The sequence below is a fragment of the Oncorhynchus mykiss genome, chromosome 3 (assembly GCF_057628025.1).
Source record: "Oncorhynchus mykiss isolate SJ-2025 chromosome 3, ASM5762802v1, whole genome shotgun sequence".
Classification (NCBI taxonomy): domain Eukaryota; kingdom Metazoa; phylum Chordata; class Actinopteri; order Salmoniformes; family Salmonidae; genus Oncorhynchus; species Oncorhynchus mykiss.
The window spans coordinates 79,771,961-79,796,193 of NC_143024.1; the positions used below are offsets into that span (position 1 = coordinate 79,771,961).

The 24,233-nt window shown below is 41.3% G+C and overlaps 1 protein-coding gene across 1 annotated transcript in view; it reads left to right on the plus strand.

Annotated features, from left to right (window-relative positions):
• Positions 1–13,629, plus strand: part of LOC110520463 (putative G protein-coupled receptor 156) — a 35,162-nt gene extending 21,533 nt beyond the window's left edge. The window contains exons 3-9 of the mRNA XM_021597798.3: positions 4,166–4,293; positions 4,420–4,555; positions 4,786–4,896; positions 6,507–6,728; positions 6,861–7,097; positions 9,366–9,524; positions 9,836–13,629. Coding sequence (XP_021453473.2) covers positions 4,166–4,293; positions 4,420–4,555; positions 4,786–4,896; positions 6,507–6,728; positions 6,861–7,097; positions 9,366–9,524; positions 9,836–11,338 — 2,496 coding nt within the window. The 3' untranslated portion in view covers positions 11,339–13,629. The remainder of the gene's footprint in view (positions 1–4,165; positions 4,294–4,419; positions 4,556–4,785; positions 4,897–6,506; positions 6,729–6,860; positions 7,098–9,365; positions 9,525–9,835) is intronic.
• The last annotated feature ends 10,604 nt before the right edge of the window (positions 13,630–24,233 follow it).

Sequence of the window (24,233 nt, forward strand, 5' to 3'; positions counted from 1 at the left end):
AGTAATCACAATTAAATTGGGTTATGAACCCGAAGAACAAAATTCTCTTATCAATTTCCTTGTCCCATCACGCTCTAGTGACTCCTTGTGGCAGGGCGGGCACATGCAAGCTGACTCTGGTCGCCAGCTGGACGGTGTTTCCTCTGACACATTGGCGTGTCTAGAAGCAGTGCGGCTTGGCAGGGTCGTGTTTCGGGGGACGCATGGCTCTCGACCTTCGCCTCTTATGAGTCCGTAGGGGAGTTGCAGCGATGGGACAAGACTGTAACTACTAATTGGATATCACGAAATTGGGGAGAAAAAAGGGGTAAAGGTACAAACAAACAAACAAATGTCCCAAGCACAATCGAGCAAACACCCCCTCTTCCTTCTTAATCTAACCTCTGAATCTTGGTCCACCAATCTTTCTTTGGAGGGCATATAAATGCCGGCCCTTGGGAACTTGCGTCTTCATCTGCCGACAGCGATGGCCACTCTGACCTGGAGTGGGAGGGGTCACAGTCCAAATGTGCATTTGGGCACTCTGATTAGTGGAAACCAGGAGGTTGTGATAGACAGCTGAGAAGGGGAGAAATCACCCTAATGAGTCTGTGGGGAAAGTCACGTGCAAAGGCATGGCCTTTCTTACAGGTTATTTCATTTGTGCTGCATTGCGTCTGTTGTATGTTATGTTTAGGGCCTTGTGTCTTGCACAATCATGTGACATGCCTGGATTTTAACCTATGTTCAAAGATTTTTCATCAAACTGTCCCCATTTCTTTTTATATCAGATGGTCAAGCACCATCCTCAGAGAATTGCTTAAATATTTGTTGTAATTCTCATTTATGGATAACTCTTTTAAATGCAGGATAAAAGCTTGCTATGTCACGTGATTGCTCAGAACACAGGGCCTTAGTTATGTTGCGGTTTAATCAAGCTTCAACATCTGTCACAGCCCAGTTCTAAATATCGTGAGGGGATAAATACAGTTCAATTGAGTTTTTGTATTACATTACACTTCACTGTGTTATGCTGATTGACACATTGAACAAGTGTCAATCAGTGCCCTTTCTTGTTTTTATCTCTTAATAAATATTTGTTCCTAAACACCATATTTCTGAATAAAATATAAAACCATAATGATACGTTAGTACCACTGTTTACATGTATTGCGAAAGCTAGTTGGGCATAACTGCGTAAAGTGGTTGTCTACAACCGTACACTAGAGAAAAAATGACAGTAAAAAATCCTGGTGTCGATTTCATAAAAGTCCCATGTGGTTTTGTTGGATGTCTTCCCAGACCCAGACATGGCTTCCACCAGCAGCCTGCTGTCTCAGGAACAGTTCCTGTGCCCCATCTGTCTATACGTGTTCACTATCCCAACCCCATGTGGACACAACAAGGACTGCATACATGGGTCCTGGCATACCACCAGCCCGTGTCAGTGTCCCATGTGTAAGCAGTAATTCAGCAGAACACCTGATCTCAAAGTCAATACTTTCATATCTGAAATGGCCAATCAGGTCAGTTGAAACGAGTGCGACTGCTACTTTTTACCCAGGACCAACCGCTGGACCAAGACCAACCCCAAGCTGCCCAATGTGGAGAAGTACCCTGTCTACACTGGGAGGAAATGCAAGGCCTTCAAGTCCTGCCTGGAGTGTCGGGCCTCTTACTGTGAGATTCACTTCGTATTCTCACCACGTACTGACCACCTTCAAGAAACACAACCTGATCAAGCCTGTCATGAACATGGAGGACAGAGTGTGTAAGAGGTAGCAGAAGCTTCTTGAGCTGTTCTGTAGAAGTAACCAGACATACATGTGTCAGGTATGCACTGAGAAAAGACACAAGAAACACAACACTGTCCCATTGGAGAAAAAAAGGAGGCTTCATCTAGCGAACATGGAGGATGTCATGCAGCAGATGATTCAAGGTCGACTGCAGAAAGTGAAGGACATCAAAGACACAGTACAATCAGGCAGAATAAATTCAGAGAGAGATATTAGGGAGAGCTTGGAGGTCTTTACTGCTCTGGTGCGCTCCATTCAGAGAAGCCAGGCTGAGCTCATTGAGGTGATTGGGGAGGAGCAGAAAGGAGCAGAGAGGCAGGCTGAAGGAGAGACACTGAGCTGGAGCAGCTCTCACACACTGAGGACCACCTTCACCTCATCCATAGCTTCCCATCCCTGTGCACCCCTCCTCTCACCAAGAACTGGTCTGAGATCATTGGTCAAAGTGTTGTGTACGTAAGAACAGTAAGGAGAGCTGTGAGTAGAGCTCGGTCCCAGTTTGAGAAGTCACTGACCCTGATACAGCTCCCCCAAAGTCATCCTCTCTGACAACGGTAAAACAAGTGGCCCACGGCAAAACAGCGCTGAACCTCCCTGACAACCCTGAGAGGTTTTACCCTGGTATCAGTGTCCTGAGGAAGGAGGGCTTTTCCTCAGGGAGGTTCTACTACGAGGTGCAGGTGAAGGGGAAGACCGAGTGGGACATAGGAGTAGGGAGAGAGTCTGTCAACAAGAAAGGAGGGAATAGCCTAAACCCTGAGCGTGGCTACTGGACAGTCGGCCTGAGGAACAGGACTAAGTACTGGGCTCTGCAGACCCCCCTGTCCCACTGCCACTGGTCGAGAAGCACCAGAGGGTGGGCGTGTATGTAGACTGGGAAGGGGGGCATGATGTGGAGTCCAGGTCTCATATCTACTCATTCACAGTTACATCTTCGCAGAGAGACTCTGTCCATACTTCAACCCCTGAAAGAGTAACGGTGGGGTCAGCGCCATTGGTGATATCTCCCGTCAGTGACCTCATCTCCTCACCTTAAACTTCCACCTCTACTTAGAAGAGGACACTGAGGCCTTTTCTCATTTGCATTTGCGCAACTCCTGCATCCTCTGTCCTCTCTCTCCTCTGTACTCTCTCTCCTCTGTACTCTCTCTCCTCTGTACTCTCCTCTGTACTCTCTCTCCTCTGTCCTCTCTCCTCTGTCCTCTCTCGTCTGTACTCTCTCTCCTCTGTCCTCTCTCCTCTGTCCTCTCTCCTCTGTACTCTCTCTCCTCTGTCCTCTCTCCTCTGTACTCTCTCTCCTCTGTCCTATCTCCCCTGTCCTCTCTTCTCTGTCCTCGCTCCTCTGTCTCTTTTTGAAAAATGTCAAAGGTAATGAAGGAGAGGCGGCGAGGAGAGGGAAAGTGGACAAAAATGAGCTTGCATGAAATCGCTCATCATCAGGCAAATTATTTTATTCCAAGCCTATGGAATAAAAGTGGCTCATCTAATTTATGCTGATACATAAAAAAAAAATAATCCATAGGCCTAATGGACACAAGCTCAAACTCGCACACTTTTGATAGACTTAAAGGGGCAATCTGTAGTTGATACATCCATTTTTGGACATTAATAAATGTAATTTAAAGATAACATTTAATCGTATTATTATATATGTAGTAAAAAGCGATGGGTTAGAAGGAGCCAACATAACCAACCCATAAAGTCAAATGAATCATCCATATATGGCCAGCTATATGAAGTTTAACATTGATTTATCCTGCAATAATGTTGTTCAATTGGTAACATACATTTTATTCTTCTTCTAATGCCCCTTAAGGGGAAAGTAATCTAAAAGTAACTGAATGTAATCAGATTACGTTACTAAATTTGGGTAATCCAAAAGTTATGTTACTGATTACAATTTTTTTTTTTACTGTTTTTTTTTTTTTACGGATTACATTTAGAAAGTAACCTACCCAACCTTGCCAACCACTTGGTTTCCAGGTCACGGAGGAGAGAGGAGGGAGGGTGGAGGATGGCCTTTTGTCCAATTGAGAAAAGGCCTGAGTGTTGTGTCAGTTTTATTTGTTATAGAAGCTTTTGCAGTATGATATATTTTCTCGACCTTATGTAATGTGTAGTTGATTTAAAAAATAATATTTTGAAAGTAGTCTGTTTTCTGTGCATTCGGCTTGCAAAGTTCTATGCAATAAATGTTTTAGGTGATGAAAATAAACACTATACAGGTTGAAGGTTTTGGGCATACTCCAATCATTCCAGAAAGCAAATAATAGCATCCAAAACACATATAATACTTTTAACACATTAAAAACATACACAAACACACACACATACCAAAGGTTTTGGCAATTACGAACTCCTAATTGAAATGTGATTGATATCTACTGTAGATGGAAGGGGAGCTGCAGAGGCGGTCTCTCTCCCCAGTGCTCTGTGCAGTTGTCTGGACCATGCTCTCCTGTGGCATTTTGCTGGCTTTCTGCTTCCTGCTCTTCACCCTGCGCTTCAAGAACAACAGGTACATGCACACACACATACACAAACTCACGTTTAAAAGCATATGCACTTGCTCAAATCGATAGACAGGCGTGAACAGTTTTACCTTTATTTTGTTGATATGTGTGTGTATTTCTCTCTGTCTCAGGATAGTGAAGATGTCCAGTCCTAACCTTAATGTGCTGACTCTGTGTGGAAGTATCCTCACCTACAGCAGTGGCTTCCTATTTGCTTTTGAGGAACGCACCCACCTACAAGGGGGAGGAGCCAGAGCAATACTCCAGGTAAGACACACCCACTACCCTGCTACACTCTTCCCCTCCGCCCCTCTCCACTCTCAAAACGACACATTCTGTGTAGCGGGTAGAACGTCACATTGACGCAACGCTGATGGCAAAGCAACACAACCCTTATAGTGGAGCTGAAGTATCACACAGACACACACAGACATACACATTGTTCTGATGATGCCATATTGGGTGATATTATGGGGTGTTACTGTATTGTGTCCTAGGCCAGGATCTGGACATTGTGTATTGGCAGCACTCTGGTATTTGTGCCCATCCTGGGGAAAACATGGCGGCTCTACAGAGTATTCACCCAACGTGTTCCTGACAAGAGAGTGGTAAGCAGGCTGCTCCTCTCACTCTGTCTCTCTGGTCGAAGTGTGTGTTGTGGTGTTGTAACTCGTCACTCCTCCTTTGTGTGCGTGTGTTTAGAGGGGGAGGGTGGAGGGTAAAGGCTTGTACTTCTTAGGGCTGCAATCCCGTTAACGGGATCGATATGACAACAGCCAGTGAAAGTGCAGGGCGCCAAATTCAAAACAACAGAAATCTCATAATTAAAATTCCTCAAACATACATGTATCTTATATCGTTTTAAAGGTAATTTTGTTGTTAATCCACCACAGTGTCCGATTTCAAATAGGCTTTACAGCGAAAGCACCACAAACTATTATGTTAGGTGACCACCAATTCACAGAAAAACAGCAATTTTTCCAGCCAAAGAGAGTCACAAAAAGCACAAATAGAGATAAAATGAATCACTAACCTTTGATGATCTTCATCAGATGACACTCATAGGACTTCATGTTACACAATACATGTATGTTTTGTTTGATAAAGTTCATATTTATATAAAAAAAAATCTCAGTATAGATTGGCGCGTTACGTTCACTAGTTCCAAAAACATCCGGTGATATTGCAAAGAGCCACATAATTTTACAGAAATACTCATTATAAATGTCGATAAATACAATTCTTAGACATGGAAATATAGACATACCTCTCCTTAATGCAAACGCTGTGTCAGATTTTTTAAAACTTGACGGAAAAAGCAAACCATGCAATAATCTGAGACGGCGCTCAGAAAATAAATAAAATTATCCGCCATGTTGGAGTCAACAGAAATCAGAAATCACATTATACATTTTCCCTTACCTTTGATGATCTTCATCAGAATGCACTCCCAGTTCCTAGTTCCACAATAAATGCTTGATTTGTCCATTATTTATGTCCAAGTAGCTACTTTTGTTAGCGTGTTTAGTACACAAATCCAAACACTCGTGCAGGTCCATCCGAATGCCGGACGAAAACTTAAAAAAGTTATATTACAGGTCGAAGAAACTTGTCAAACTAAGTATAGAATCAATCTTTAGGATGTTATCATAAATCGTCAATAAAGTTCCAACCGAAGAATTCCTCTGTCTGTAGAGAAGCCATGGAATGCAGGTTGCTATCATGTGAAATGCGTGTGACCAGGACCTGGCTCTCTGCCAGACCACTGACTCAAGCTCCCATCTGGCTCCACAACACAGTAGAAGCCTCATTCAAGTTTCTAAAGACAGTTGACATCTAGTGGAAGCTCTAGGAAGTGCAACTTTATCCGTATCCCACTGTGTATTCAATAGGGGCTGGGTTGAAAATCGACCAACCTCAGATTTCCCACTTCCTGTTTGGATTTCTTCTCAGGTTTTTGCCTGCCATATGAGTTCTGTTATACTCACAGACATCATTCAAACAGTTTTAGAAACTTCAGAGTGTTTTCTATCCAATACTAATAATACTATGCATATATCAGCAACTGGGACTGAGGAGCAGGCCGTTGACTCTGGCACCTCTGGGCACCTTTCATCCAAGCTACTCAATACTGCCCCTGCAGCCATAAGAAGTTTAATGATCTGTGTGTCACAGAGTGTATGTGTTGCATGGTGTATTACTGAACTCTGTGTTTCAGATCATCAGAGACATCCAGTTGATGGGCTTGGTATCTCTGTTGATTCTGCTGGACCTGCTGGTTCTCACCGCCTGGAGTCTAACCGACCCGGTCAAATGTGCTCGGTCCATTGGGGCTGTGGTCAAGGTGGTGGAGAGGGACATGTCCTACTCTCTGTCTCAGCTGGACTCCTGCTCCTCTCTCTACTCAGACCTGTGGCATATCCTCCTCGCCGTGATGAAGGTAAAGCATATAACTGGGAGAAATACTCAGATAAACATGAGAGCAAATAGTTGCTGTTTCCCCTGAGTTTGTGTTGGTTTGTCATGGTAAACATGTCATGAACATAATGTGGTTGTGTTGCGGTCTCTCCAGGGTAGCCTGCTCCTATATGGGACCTACCTGGCTGGTCTCACCAGCAACGTCAGCCTCCCTCCGGTCAACCAGTCCCCCACCATCATGACCGCGGTCAGCCTGGTCACCCTGTCCACGGCAGTGGGAGTCCCGGTGTCGCGGTTCCTGCAGGCCTGGCCCAACGTGGTCTATAGTATGGTGGCTGGGGCCATCTTCATCTGTACCCTCGCCACCAACTGTATGCTGTTTGTACCTCAGGTGAGAGAGACAGTTAGCGCACATCACTAGGGGTATGCCGAGTACTCTGACAAAACAAGTATTGTAACGGATATGGAGAATATTCCGGATATCTAATGATCCGGGATCGGAAAACAGTTATTTTCAGCTGCCAGCACGCATTTCTCTTTCACTAAAATAGTGTGAAGCGCTGTGTGCTCGAAACAACTATTGTCTATTTTTTCTGTCTGTAAAGTACCGGTTGAGCCTGCGATTAGAACAAGCCGTATAACCAGCCCATGCTTTCTTGCTATTATTATTTATTCTGGACCAGACATGTTTACAGAGTGACGGATTATTAGAAAATAAAATGACAAGTGTAGATTGTTTATTTTGATTGTACAAATGTTGTGGCATAAGTGTCAGGGGAGAAGTTTTGCTCCTCTGTAAAGTTAAACAGTACATGGGGCAAGTGAATTAGCCTATCTTAGAATAAATGCAGGCAGTAGTAGCCAGCCATGTATTAGGCAGTAGTAGCCAGCCATGTATTAGGCATGTTTTTTTGCCTATTTTGTTTATAATTGAATAGGACTAAGTAAGAAAATCGTGCATTTTCATCTGTCGGGGTCGTATAACAATGTGTGTGAATGAGTGAAGGAACATAACAAAGCACTCTGAGTGATAGCACAGTAATGAAGGAACATAACAATGTACTCTGAGTGATAGCACAGTAATGAAGGAACATAACAATGTACTCTGAGTGATAGCACAGTAATGAAGGAACATAACAATGTACTCTGAGTGATAGCACAGTAATGAAGGAACATAACAATGTACTCTGAGTGATAGCACAGTAATGAAGGAACATAACAATGTACTCTGAGTGATAGCACAGTAATGAAGGAACATAACAATGTACTCTGAGTGACAGCACAGTAATGAAGGAACATAACAATGTACTCTGAGTGATAGCACAGTAATGAAGGAACATAACAATGTACTCTGAGTGATAGCACAGTAATGAAGGAACATAACAATGTACTCTGAGTGATAGCACAGTAATGAAGGAACTGAGTGATAGCACAGTAATGAAGGAACATAACAATGCACTCTGAGTGATAGCACAGTAATGAAGGAACATAACAATGTACTCTGAGTGATAGCACAGTAATGAAGGAACATAACAATGTACTCTGAGTGATAGCACAGTAATGAAGGAACATAACAATGTACTCTGAGTGATAGCACAGTAATGAAGGAACATAACAATGTACTCTGAGTGATAGCACAATAGTGAAGGAACATAACAATGTACTCTGAGTGATAGCACAGTAATGAAGGAACATAACAATGTACTCTGAGTGATAGCACAGTAATGTGCACTTGATGTATAGGCTTTACCGGCATTTAAACAACTAGCTCTCAGTCTCACTTCAGAATTAGACATCCATGTTTCTCAAACGTCACATTTCGAAATGTTCAAGGTTAAGTTTAGGCATTAAGTCTGAATGGTTAAGGTAAGGGTTAAGGTTCTGGATAGTCTTAAAACAAACATTTAAAAAACACAACTTTCTATCACTGGATTTGAACTTGCAACCTTTGGCATCAGAGGCAGATGCTTATGCCCATCCACCATCCCCGTCCACAATACCCTGAAACCTATTTGAAGGTAACAGTGCCCACGGTTGCCCCTAGTGGTCAGTTTCCACGTCATCTCCCAACGTCCTCAGACATGGATGGACGTTCAATTCTGACTTGTATCATGGGTGACCTGGCTGCATTTGAAGTGTACTTCCGGTTTTCCAATCATGAGTAAATCAAGTGTGATAAAAACAGTTAATATTACAAATACGAGTATGACGCGATCGACGTGCCCCTACACATCACAGACAGACAGACAGACAGAAACCCCCAGGCCCAATTTGAGTGGCTATGTGAGTGTTTCCCATACCTTGTCATAGTGTGTGTGTGTCCCTCTGTGTGTGTGCGTGTGTGTGTGTGTCTGTGTGTGTGTCTGTGTGTTAACACTGGAGTGTGACTCACATTGGACACACATTGGACACATTGGATCTCCATGAGTCAACATGGTGCAGCCTGCCCCAACACATTAATGACTCCCCATAAGTAGCTGGTGGTCAGCTGATGCAATGATACAGGAATGCATCCTGGACGGAAAGGAAGTGCCCCACCCCTGGAGATTCCAAGGGTGTGGCACACTTGTCTGACAGTTATCCGACTATCCATCATAATCCCCCTCTTTCTCTACCTTGGCATCCCTTTCTTCCCTCCCTCTTTCTCCCCTCTTTCCAGTTGACCCAGTGGCGTCGGTTTGAGGAGGAGCACAACAACCCTAGTCAAATGGCGAAGTACTTCAGCAGCCCCAGTAAGAGTGTCCAGTCTGTCTACAGCCAGGATGAGATCTACTACCTCATGGGGGAGAACAACTCCATGAAGAGGCTCCTCAATGAGGTAGTCAGTGTGTAGGCGATGTAGTATTTTATCCCTCACTTGCCCTCTAATATAGAAGGTGGTGAATCTCCCCCTTACTTACCCCTTACATGGTCCTGTATTCAACATAATCTCTGTGACTCCTCAACACTAGAATACATACCTACCTAAACTCATTTGCTTTGTATTCTGAGTACTCTTCTATTCATCACTAACTTCCCATATAACCTTTAATCTTTAACTTTTCACCCAACTCTTTAGGTCCCAGATTGTTGTTGATAATGTTTTTTGTATTGAAGGGGATTTTAAAGCTTGTTGTTGTCATTTTGCAGAAGAATGCTGTGATTGACAGTCTGCAGGAGCAGGTGAACAATGCCAAAGACAAGCTACTGTGCCTCATGTCCAGTAGCCACCCCCACGAGGACCAGGAAATTGACTCTTCCACCACCAACCTCCACTCCTCATTCACCCAGACCATAGTTGTGCAGTCCGACTGCCTTCCAACTCCCCTGCCACACAGGGACATAGCAGAACCTCCCCTCTCTTCTCCTACCTTTTCTGCACCTCCTATGTCTACTCCTCCCACTACTTCTGCTATCTATACACCTTCTTCTGATTCTCCCTCTGCTCCTCTCTCTACTCCTCCACCTGCCCTCTATCCTCCCCCAGGGGATGGTGTGAATGTTAAACAGTGGAGTGTAGAATTTGGTCAAGACATCCAGGGTGCAGGGATGGAGACTGAGACAGGGTGGTGTAAGGTTGAGGGGACTGGGTCCCAGCAGCAGTGTGGAGGGGTGAGGTCTAACCTCCCAGTCTCCCCTAAGCCCTCTGTCTTCTCCAGGACAGGAGTCAGGACACCAGGGAAGAGGGCAGGGACAAAAACCACACCCTCCTGTCAGTCAAACTATATCACTACTTCTTCCCATCTCTTTCCGGTGGGAAAGTCAGAACCCTCAGGTTGCCATGGCCATCCCGTGTTGCCAAGGGTGACAAGCGTCAGGCCGGCAGGGTTTGTGAGCAGTGAGCATCTGCAGGAGATCCTCCAGGAACTGAGTGTGGTCCCTGTCATGGAAACAGCCCTCCGCTCACCCAATCACAGCAGGGGGATCAGGAGACCCACTCTGCCCTCCTCGACCGACCCCTCAGTCCGCTCTCCTCTCTCCCTCCATGCCCCTCGCACCCATCATCCACCTCTCTTCTTCCGCTACCCCAGTATCTCCCCCTACGTGATGAGGAAACGCAGACCTCCATTCCATCAACCCAGAGGGGGGCCTCCGCCCTGTTACTACCCAGGGTCAGAGACTCCTCGCTGGGGAAGGAGGAGGGATGCTGGATCCTTACAACTAGATAAGCACCCCTCAAAAATACAACCCCAGCTCGAGCCTGTTGGCCCAGAGACCAGTCCCCTCCGCCCTGAAGACAGTGATTCAGAAGAATGGGAAGAGGCAGGGCATAGAGCAACAAATAGGTGTGGGAGGCATGGCTCGAGGTGGGAGCACCGGCTACCACCCCCTCGAAAATGCTCCATCACCCCCTTCTCAGGACACACCCACCCAGGCCCTTCAAACGGGGAGGGGAGCGGTGAGGGAGGGCTAGACCGAGACCGTGGCAGGGACTCTTATGGTTACTGGGACTCAGACTCCAGCAGCTCGGCTGACTACTGCTACTACCACCGACCCTACTGCGATGCCTGCCTGCCACACGGCTACCACCCCTCCAGCGACAGCTCCTCCTCATACTCCTCGGACAGTGAGTACGACGGTGTTGCCGGCCTCTGCCGCTCCACACACCCTGTGGTCAACTTCAAGGAAGACCTCAATCCCACCTTCGTATAAGCCTCTCTGGAGCCTCATTTGAATGGGTGCTGCGGAAGAATCATTCAAGTCAAATTGTGTTGTAATTTACTTTCAATGGCCAGTTCACGGCAGAACAATTGAGTTTACGCACTGTTGTAACGCTATTGAGAAGTAGTAAATTGAGTGTGAACTGAAGTAAATGCTTTCCTTGTAGGCCTACCCATCCAACATGGCTATTTAGAAGGCAAAACATCTGACTTTGCATTCATGGTAATGTTCTTCCTTATTTACATGAGGAGTATCCTTGCAACACATTACCTCACAACAATCACCTTAGAAACTCTTTCATTTGGTTGCAAGTGTTTTAGAAATGGGATGTGTTGGGGTGTGTTGGGGTTGGGGTGTGTTGTTGAATGGATTGAGATTGCTGTATGATGTCTGGGATCTGCTTTTAATTGATTGACTTTGTCTTTCATTTATTGCTCTAACTGCCAATGTCTCTAGGTGATGTTATAGAAAATGTATATTTGTAGCTAAATATGATACAGTATTTACAGTAGATCATATAGATTGTTACATGTTACAAAAAAATGACTTTTATTTATCTGTTACCACATACAGTGAACTCCAAAAGTATTGGGACAGAGACACATGTTTAGTTCTTTTGGATATACACTCCAGCACTTTTAAATTGAAATTATATAATGACTAGGATGTTAAAGTGCAGAATGTCAGTTTTCATTTCAGGGGATTTTCATCCATATCGAGTAAACCATTTAGAAATTAAAGCAATTTTTGTACATAGTCCCCATATTTTAGGGGACCAAAGGTATAGAGACATTCCAGGTGAAGCTGGTTGAGAGAATGCCAAGAGTTTGCAACCCTGTCATCAAGGCAAAGGGTGGCTGCTTTGAAGAATCTCAAATATAAAATATATTTTGATTTGTTTAACACTCTTTTTGGTTACTACATGATTCCATATGTGTTATGTCATAGATTTTATATCTTCACTATTATTCTACAATGTAGAAAATAGTAAAAATAAAGAAATACCCTTGAATTAGTAGGTGTGTCCAAACTTTTGACTGGTATTGTATGTATTAAAGTAGTCCAATGATTACAGCAAGCTTTTGCTTTTTGTTTTTCTTGTGTTTCAGATTATTTTGTGCCCAATAGAAATGAATGGTAAATAATGGTAAATAATGTATATATTTTGGAGTCACTTGTAAATATGAGTAGAATGCGTCTAAACACTTCTACATTAATGTGGATGCTACCATGATTGTGGATAGTCCTGAATAAATCATGAGTGAGAAAGTTACAGACACACACATATCATACCCCCAAGACATTCTAACCTCTCACCATTACAATGACATGGTAGGGTAGCATTTTTTGTGGGGTTTGATATTCATGCAACTGTAACGTTCTCATTCATCATTCTTCACGACACATTCAGGACTGTCTGTAATCATGGTAGTATCCACATTAATGTGGAAGTGTTTAGAAACCTATTCTATTCTTATTTACAATAAAAGTGACTCCAAATGACACAATATATTATTTACCATTTATTTATATTGGGAACAAAATAATCTGAAACACGACCAAAATAAACAGCAAATGCATCCACCAAGTTTGTAGTCATAACGTTGATGTAATCATTGCATGCTAGGAATGTGGGACCAACACTAAACTTTTGAGTACTTTAATACACATAAGTGAATCTGTCCCAGTACATTTGGTGTCCTAAAATGGGGGGGACTATGTACACAAAGTGCTGTAATTTCCCAACGGTTCCCCCAATATGGATGAAAATACACTCATTGTATCATTTCTAATCCAAAGTGCTGGAGTACAGAGGCAAAACAACAACACAAATTGTCACGGCCACAATACTTTTGGAGCTCATTGTACATACCACAGGTGGCCTGTATCACATTAATGAGGGAGAAGGGGACCATAGTAATGGCTGGAACAGAATTCATGGAATGGTATCGAACACATTAAACACATGGTTTCCATGTGTTTGATAGCATTCCATTAACTCCATTCCAGACATTATTATGAGCCGTTCTCCCCTCAGAAGCCTCCTGTCAATACATATGGTAAATAATATGTAGGCCCCTTGTAACCATTTTGACTGAGTTGTAATGACTTTTACGCTTTTGTTTACCTTTTCAAACATCAAAATCCCTCAATGAAGTACTGTATGTTGGTATTTTTATTGATTTGACTGTTTGTGTGCATGCGTGCAAGTGCACAATGTACTGAATGTATTGCATTTTAATTGGAAGCTCTGCCTCCAATAACAATCAATTGTAATTCTCCGTGAGCTGATTGATTATCTGTATAACCTATTGGCCTGCCCCCTTCACCCAGTATGAGGTTTGCTTCTCTTTCCCACAACCGGCTGCCAATGCTTCTCAATAAGAGGATGCAGCTTCATTGATGTTCAGAATGAATGAGTTTATGTAAACTGGTTATTTTGCTGGCGTTAATGATACAGAAACTGGACAGTATTTAAAGCTGATATGATGCTACTGTGTGTGCTGTGCCTTATAGACTTTGATAAATTCTCTAAACTCAAAGTCTACTACTAAACACGGAAAATGACGCCATAAAACTGTTCCCTGTTGGATTAATTGTAACTGAACTAGTTAATTAGACCATTAAGAATACATGAATAACATACTTCATGTTTTATCATTCCCTCATAGACAAAAATAGACATCATTCCCTCATAGACAAAAATAGACATCATTCCCTCATAGACAAAAATAGACATCATTCCCTCATAGCACAAAAATAGACATCATTCCCTCATAGCACAAAAATAGACATAATTCCCTCATAGCACAAAAATAGACATCATTCCCTCATAGCACAAAAATAGACATCATTCCCTCATAGACAAAAATAGACATCATTCCCTCATAGCACAAAAATAGACATCATTCCCTCATAGACAAAAATAGACATCATTCCCTCATAGACAAAAATAGACATCATTCCCTCATAGCACAAAAATAGACATCATTCCCTCATAGCACAAAAATAGACATCATTCCCTCATAGCACAAAAATAGACATCATTCCCTCATAGCACAAAAATAGACATCATTCCCTCATAGCACAAAAATAGACATCATTCCCTCATAGCACAAAAATAGACATCATTCCCTCATAGCACAAAAATAGACATCATTCCCTCATAGACAAAAATAGACATCATTCCCTCATAGCACAAAAATAGACATCATTCCCTCATAGACAAAAATAGACATCATTCCCTCATAGACAAAAATAGACATCATTCCCTCATAGACAAAAATAGACATCATTCCCTCATAGCACAAAAATAGACATCATTCCCTCATAGCACAAAAATAGACATCATTCCCTCATAGACAAAAATAGACATCATTCCCTCATAGCACAAAAATAGACATCATTCCCTCATAGCACAAAAATAGACATCATTCCCTCATAGACAAAAATAGACATCATTCCCTCATAGCACAAAAATAGACATCATTCCCTCATAGCACAAAAATAGACATCATTCCCTCATAGCACAAAAATAGACATAATTCCCTCATAGCACAAAAATAGACATCATTCCCTCATAGCACAAAAATAGACATCATTCCCTCATAGCACAAAAATAGACATCATTCCCTCATAGCACAAAAATAGACATCATTCCCTCATAGCACAAAAATAGACATCATTCCCTCATAGCACAAAAATAGACATCATTCCCTCATAGCACAAAAATAGACATCATTCCCTCATAGCACAAAAATAGACATCACTCCCTCATAGCACAAAAATAGACATCATTCCCTCATAGCACAAAAATAGACATCATTCCCTCATAGCACAAAAATAGACATCATTCCCTCATAGCACAAAAATAGACATCATTCCCTCATAGCACAAAAATAGACATCATTCCCTCATAGCACAAAAATAGACATCATTCCCTCATAGCACAAAAATAGACATCATTCCCTCATAGCACAAAAATAGACATCACTCCCTCATAGCACAAAAATAGACATCATTCCCTCATAGCACAAAAATAGACATCACTCCCTCATAGCACAAAAATAGACATCATTCCCTCATAGCACAAAAATAGACATCATTCCCTCATAGCACAAAAATAGACATAATTCCCTCATAGCACAAAAATAGACATCATTCCCTCATAGCACAAAAATAGACATCATTCCCTCATAGCACAAAAATAGACATCATTCCCTCATAGCACAAAAATAGACATCATTCCCTCATAGCACAAAAATAGACATCATTCCCTCATAGCACAAAAATAGACATCATTCCCTCATAGCACAAAAATAGACATCATTCCCTCATAGCACAAAAATAGACATCACTCCCTCATAGCACAAAAATAGACATCATTCCCTCATAGCACAAAAATAGACATCATTCCCTCATAGCACAAAAATAGACATCATTCCCTCATAGCACAAAAATAGACATCATTCCCTCATAGCACAAAAATAGACATCATTCCCTCATAGCACAAAAATAGACATCATTCCCTCATAGCACAAAAATAGACATCATTCCCTCATAGCACAAAAATAGACATCACTCCCTCATAGCACAAAAATAGACATCATTCCCTCATAGCACAAAAATAGACATCACTCCCTCATAGCACAAAAATAGACATCATTCCCTCATAGCACAAAAATAGACATCATTCCCTCATAGCACAAAAATAGACATCATTCCCTCATAGCACAAAAATAGACATCATTCCCTCATAGCACAAAAATAGACATCATTCCCTCATAGCACAAAAATAGACATCATTCCCTCATAGCACAAAAATAGACATCATTCCCTCATAGCACAAAAATAGACATCATTCCCTCATAGCACAAAAATAGACATCATTCCCTCATAGCACAAAAATAGACATCATTCCCTCATAGCACAAAAATAGACATCATTCCCTCATAGCACAAAAATAGACATCATTCCCTCATAGCACAAAAATAGACATCATTCCCTCATAGCACAAAAATAGACATCATTCCCTCATAGCACAAAAATAGACATCATTCCCTCATAGCACAAAAATAGACATCATTCCCTCATAGCACAAAAATAGACATCATTCCCTCATAGCACAAAAATAGACATCATTCCCTCATAGCACAAAAATAGACATCATTCCCTCATAGCACAAAAATAGACATCATTCCCTCATAGCACAAAAATAGACATCATTCCCTCATAGCACAAAAATAGACATCATTCCCTCATAGCACAAAAATAGACATCATTCCCTCATAGCACAAAAATAGACATCATTCCCTCATAGCACAAAAATAGACATCACTCCCTCATAGCACAAAAATAGACATCACTCCCTCATAGCACAAAAATAGACATCATTCCCTCATAGCACAAAAATAGACATCACTCCCTCATAGCACAAAAATAGACATCATTCCCTCATAGCACAAAAATAGACATCATTCCCTCATAGCACAAAAATAGACATCATTCCCTCATAGCACAAAAATAGACATCATTCCCTCATAGCACAAAAATAGACATCATTCCCTCATAGCACAAAAATAGACATCATTCCCTCATAGCACAAAAATAGACATCATTCCCTCATAGCACAAAAATAGACATCATTCCCTCATAGCACAAAAATAGACATCATTCCCTCATAGCACAAAAATAGACATCATTCCCTCATAGCACAAAAATAGACATCATTCCCTCATAGCACAAAAATAGACATCATTCCCTCATAGCACAAAAATAGACATCATTCCCTCATAGCACAAAAATAGACATCATTCCCTCATAGCACAAAAATAGACATCATTCCCTCATAGCACAAAAATAGACATCATTCCCTCATAGCACAAAAATAGACATCACTCCCTCATAGCACAAAAATAGACATCACTCCCTCATAGCACAAAAATAGACATCACTCCCTCATAGCACAAAAATAGACATCACTCCCTCATAGCACAAAAATAGACATCATTCCCTCATAGCACAAAAATAGACATCATTCCCTCATAGCACAAAAATAGACATCATTCCCTCATAGCACAAAAATAGACATCATTCCCTCATAGCACAAAAATAGACATCATTCCCTCATAGCACAAAAATAGACATCATTCCCTCATAGCACAAAAATAGACATCATTCCCTCATAGCACAAAAATAGACATCATTCCCTCATAGCACAAAAATAGACATCATTCCCTCATAGCACAAAAATAGACATCATTCCCTCATAGCACAAAAATAGACATCATTCCCTCATAGCACAAAAATAGACACCATTCCCTCATAGCACAAAAATAGACATCATTCCCTCATAGCACAAAAATAGACATCATTCCCTCATAGCACAAAAATAGACATCATTCCCTCATAGCACAAAAATAGACATCATTCCCTCATAGCACAAAAATAGACATCATTCCCTCATAGCACAAAAATAGACATCATTCCCTCATAGCACAAAAATAGACATCATTCCCTCATAGCACAAAAATAGACATCATTCCCTCATAGCACAAAAATAGACATCATTCCCTCATAGCACAAAAATAGACATCATTCCCTCATAGCACAAAAATAGACATCATTCCCTCATAGCACAAAAATAGACATCATTCCCTCATAGCACAAAAATAGACATCATTCCCTCATAGCACAAAAATAGACATCATTCCCTCATAGCACAAAAATAGACATCATTCCCTCATAGCACAAAAATAGACATCATTCCCTCATAGCACAAAAATAGACATCATTCCCTCATAGCACAAAAATAGACATCATTCCCTCATAGCACAAAAATAGACATCATTCCCTCATAGCACAAAAATAGACATCATTCCCTCATAGCACAAAAATAGACATCATTCCCTCATAGCACAAAAATAGACATCATTCCCTCATAGCACAAAAATAGACATCATTCCCTCATAGCACAAAAATAGACATCATTCCCTCATAGACAAAAATAGACATCATTCCCTCATAGCACAAAAATAGACATCATTCCCTCATAGACAAAAATAGACATCATTCCCTCATAGACAAAAATAGACATCATTCCCTCATAGACAAAAATAGACATCATTCCCTCATAGCACAAAAATAGACATCATTCCCTCATAGCACAAAAATAGACATCATTCCCTCATAGACAAAAATAGACATCATTCCCTCATAGCACAAAAATAGACATCATTCCCTCATAGCACAAAAATAGACATCATTCCCTCATAGACAAAAATAGACATCATTCCCTCATAGCACAAAAATAGACATCATTCCCTCATAGCACAAAAATAGACATCATTCCCTCATAGCACAAAAATAGACATAATTCCCTCATAGCACAAAAATAGACATCATTCCCTCATAGCACAAAAATAGACATCATTCCCTCATAGCACAAAAATAGACATCATTCCCTCATAGCACAAAAATAGACATCATTCCCTCATAGCACAAAAATAGACATCATTCCCTCATAGCACAAAAATAGACATCATTCCCTCATAGCACAAAAATAGACATCATTCCCTCATAGCACAAAAATAGACATCACTCCCTCATAGCACAAAAATAGACATCATTCCCTCATAGCACAAAAATAGACATCATTCCCTCATAGCACAAAAATAGACATCATTCCCTCATAGCACAAAAATAGACATCATTCCCTCATAGCACAAAAATAGACATCATTCCCTCATAGCACAAAAATAGACATCATTCCCTCATAGCACAAAAATAGACATCATTCCCTCATAGCACAAAAATAGACATCACTCCCTCATAGCACAAAAATAGACATCATTCCCTCATAGCACAAAAATAGACATCACTCCCTCATAGCACAAAAATAGACATCATTCCCTCATAGCACAAAAATAGACATCATTCCCTCATAGCACAAAAATAGACATCATTCCCTCATAGCACAAAAATAGACATCATTCCCTCATAGCACAAAAATAGACATCATTCCCTCATAGCACAAAAATAGACATCATTCCCTCATAGCACAAAAATAGACATCATTCCCTCATAGCACAAAAATAGACATCATTCCCTCATAGCACAAAAATAGACATCATTCCCTCATAGCACAAAAATAGACATCATTCCCTCATAGCACAAAAATAGACATCATTCCCTCATAGCACAAAAATAGACATCATTCCCTCATAGCACAAAAATAGACATCATTCCCTCATAGCACAAAAATAGACATCATTCCCTCATAGCACAAAAATAGACATCATTCCCTCATAGCACAAAAATAGACATCATTCCCTCATAGCACAAAAATAGACATCATTCCCTCATAGCACAAAAATAGACATCATTCCCTCATAGCACAAAAATAGACATCATTCCCTCATAGCACAAAAATAGACATCATTCCCTCATAGCACAAAAATAGACATCATTCCCTCATAGCACAAAAATAGACATCATTCCCTCATAGCACAAAAATAGACATCATTCCCTCATAGCACAAAAATAGACATCATTCCCTCATAGCACAAAAATAGACATCACTCCCTCATAGCACAAAAATAGACATCACTCCCTCATAGCACAAAAATAGACATCATTCCCTCATAGCACAAAAATAGACATCACTCCCTCATAGCACAAAAATAGACATCATTCCCTCATAGCACAAAAATAGACATCATTCCCTCATAGCACAAAAATAGACATCATTCCCTCATAGCACAAAAATAGACATCATTCCCTCATAGCACAAAAATAGACATCATTCCCTCATAGCACAAAAATAGACATCATTCCCTCATAGCACAAAAATAGACATCATTCCCTCATAGCACAAAAATAGACATCATTCCCTCATAGCACAAAAATAGACATCATTCCCTCATAGCACAAAAATAGACATCATTCCCTCATAGCACAAAAATAGACATCATTCCCTCATAGCACAAAAATAGACATCATTCCCTCATAGCACAAAAATAGACATCATTCCCTCATAGCACAAAAATAGACATCATTCCCTCATAGCACAAAAATAGACATCATTCCCTCATAGCACAAAAATAGACATCATTCCCTCATAGCACAAAAATAGACATCACTCCCTCATAGCACAAAAATAGACATCACTCCCTCATAGCACAAAAATAGACATCACTCCCTCATAGCACAAAAATAGACATCACTCCCTCATAGCACAAAAATAGACATCATTCCCTCATAGCACAAAAATAGACATCATTCCCTCATAGCACAAAAATAGACATCATTCCCTCATAGCACAAAAATAGACATCATTCCCTCATAGCACAAAAATAGACATCATTCCCTCATAGCACAAAAATAGACATCATTCCCTCATAGCACAAAAATAGACATCATTCCCTCATAGCACAAAAATAGACATCATTCCCTCATAGCACAAAAATAGACATCATTCCCTCATAGCACAAAAATAGACATCATTCCCTCATAGCACAAAAATAGACACCATTCCCTCATAGCACAAAAATAGACATCATTCCCTCATAGCACAAAAATAGACATCATTCCCTCATAGCACAAAAATAGACATCATTCCCTCATAGCACAAAAATAGACATCATTCCCTCATAGCACAAAAATAGACATCATTCCCTCATAGCACAAAAATAGACATCATTCCCTCATAGCACAAAAATAGACATCATTCCCTCATAGCACAAAAATAGACATCATTCCCTCATAGCACAAAAATAGACATCATTCCCTCATAGCACAAAAATAGACATCATTCCCTCATAGCACAAAAATAGACATCATTCCCTCATAGCACAAAAATAGACATCATTCCCTCATAGCACAAAAATAGACATCATTCCCTCATAGCACAAAAATAGACATCATTCCCTCATAGCACAAAAATAGACATCATTCCCTCATAGCACAAAAATAGACATCATTCCCTCATAGCACAAAAATAGACATCATTCCCTCATAGCACAAAAATAGACATCATTCCCTCATAGCACAAAAATAGACATCATTCCCTCATAGCACAAAAATAGACATCATTCCCTCATAGCACAAAAATAGACATCATTCCCTCATAGCACAAAAATAGACATCATTCCCTCATAGCACAAAAATAGACATCATTCCCTCATAGACATCAGTCAACTTCGGTACAAGACTGTTTTACGTTGCGCAAACTAAACTGCCCCATAGTGGTAGAGCGTGCTTACGCCCTGGACGTTGTGTGCTGAAGGTTATACTTGTTCTCATAAGTTTTCTACTCACAAATAATTTGTTATTCTTCAATTTGCTGGTGCAATGAGTAAGATGACTAAGAAAACGACTGAGACGACGATGGCTAAACCGGGTTCGGGGTCAAGATCATCCCCTCAGTCATACGGTTAAAAAATGTCTCTGAAAGATACTCACCATCTGTATTTAGTTTGTCTCGGAGCACGTTAAGGCAGCCCTCGCTCAAACCATGTACTGCATACAAACTCCCTGGAAAGACGTGTAGCATGTTTGAGGAATCTTGGAATTGCGATGGCGATTTTCCTTTCTTGGATGCCGGTACCTCGGCTGGGACCGGGGTGCAGGAAGCAGAGATGGATTGGGTGGTCAAATATCTTGTTTGTCTGGGCATGGGGTATGCGGTGGCTGCCTGCGCCCAACCCGGCTCCTGTGTGCTCTGTCACCTGTTACGGGAGAACAGCCAGGTACCCCCAGCTGCATGTGTCTGCCTCAGTCAAGCACTGCTTGCCTCTCTTCCCAGACTTGTTGATAAAGGGTCCAGTCCCACTTCGGTGAGCCGGTCCTATGTGGATTTTCAAGACCGGATTAGCTAAACGAGCGCTGCATAGTGTGCTAGCCAGGTTGGCTAACTCACTGAGGCGCGCTAACTATTACTAGCTATTCCTGCCTCCCCACTGTAGAGTTGCTGGGGTAGCTCTCTTGTTTAGTATACGTAGTGTTAAGTCTCTTGGTTATTCTAAATGGACTGTCCTGCTGTCAAAGAGGCTGCTAGCCTAGCTTATGCTAAAAAAGCTTCCTGGCTAACGTTGGCTAGCATGATTAACTTCTGGCGAGTAAAACTTACTAGCGTTCCCTAGGCGTTATGGCAACCCCATTCGTATTTTCAGTTCCTGGATTTGGAGGGAGAAGGTTACAGGTTTTGCATGCACCTCCAATGAAGAAGGAGCCCCCCGGAGCAAGGGGACTTTAAACGGGTCTGAGTGACCAGTGCACCCCTCACCAAAAGCATTACTGTGACAACAGTGGCAAACTTGGTATTACGTCAGCCATTGCCAGAGCCCCCTGTTCCCGTAAAGGGGCCGGGCTTCATGAAGGCTATAAAGTCTCACGTAAGTACAACATATGTTGGAAGTTTATCTATGTTTAATCCTGCTCCCTCTGCTACCCCGCGTTCCACAGTGTTCACAGGGTTCAAAGGGTTTATAAAACTCCCAAAGGTGAGAGTGACAAGTTGGGTCACTGTCCACAAAAGGGCACCCCTCCCCCAAAGATGGCTCATTACTGGGATTCATTGCTGATTCCTACCTGTAGCTCACTAGTCTCAATGAGATTTCTAGTGATACAGGTTATATGCTTTGTAGGCGATTAGTTGTTGGTAATGGGGTCGAGGAAACGGGCATGGTTGGACACGACCACGCTACTATCCCACACTCAGTCTCTGTGGTTCATTTGAGCCCCCAAATTAGCAGTCTGTTTTTCATAGCTGTTCCATTCCCAGCTAGGTTTCAAGGCACTTGGTCACCAGTACCTATGACTGGTCGATAGGGTATCCTCCATGATAAAGTTTTTATTTTTAATGTGTGCAGTCCAATGCTGGGTGCTAGCCAGTTATCGGAATGCATCTTACCGCCTAAACCGAGTGTAGTTGTGACAACTGTACCCCCAAGTTCATAGCTGAAATTCCAAAGATCTGGAAATCAGCATTTGTCCTACCACTTTTAAAAGGGGGAGAGCCAACTCTTTTAAATAATTATAGGCCAATCTCAAAGCTGTCACCCCTGGTGAAAATACTTGAAACCCTTGTAAGTGAACAACTAAAATAGTTTTTATTTACTAACTCTATTTTATCAATGTACCCATCGGGCTTCAGGAAGAAGCAAAGCACAATTACAGCAGCCATGAAGGTTTTAAACGATATCACTGAAGCCCTTGACAAAAAACAGCACGGTGTCTCACTTTTTTATTGATATCTCTAAGGCTTTTGATACAGTTGATCATGCTATACTAAGACAGAGATTGTCAAGTGTAGGTCTTTCGGAGCATGCAGTTGTCTCTTACAAAACCTTTCCAGAACATGCAAACTGCTTTTATTTCATACCTTGTGTCAATTGAAGCTTATCCTCAATACTGACAAGACTAAACTAATGCTGCTCCCAGTACAGCACACAATGTAATACCCAGACACATATTTTATATATGAATGCTTCCGCTCAGTGTTTGAGATCAATTGACACCCTTTACCATGGCACTTTGAGATTATTTTAAAAGGCAAAACCTTTACGCACCACTGCACTTTGTATACCAGGGTTGGCTGGCCTTCTCTAGTCACTTGTAGGCTCAGTCACTGGTATACTTTTATTTACAAAGCCATTTTGGGTTTACTACCTTTTTATTGTTCAGAAATGTGGTGGATACTATCTTCATTCACTGGACTTTATCCTGCTAACTGTTCCAAATGTCCAAACTGAATTTGGTAAAAGGGCTTTTATGTACTCTGCGCCATCGTCTTGGAACACCTTACAAAATACTTTTAAACTGGAAGAACTTGTCCCGATTGGTGTTTTTAAATCACTGATGAAGGATTTTAAGGCTGATTCCCTGA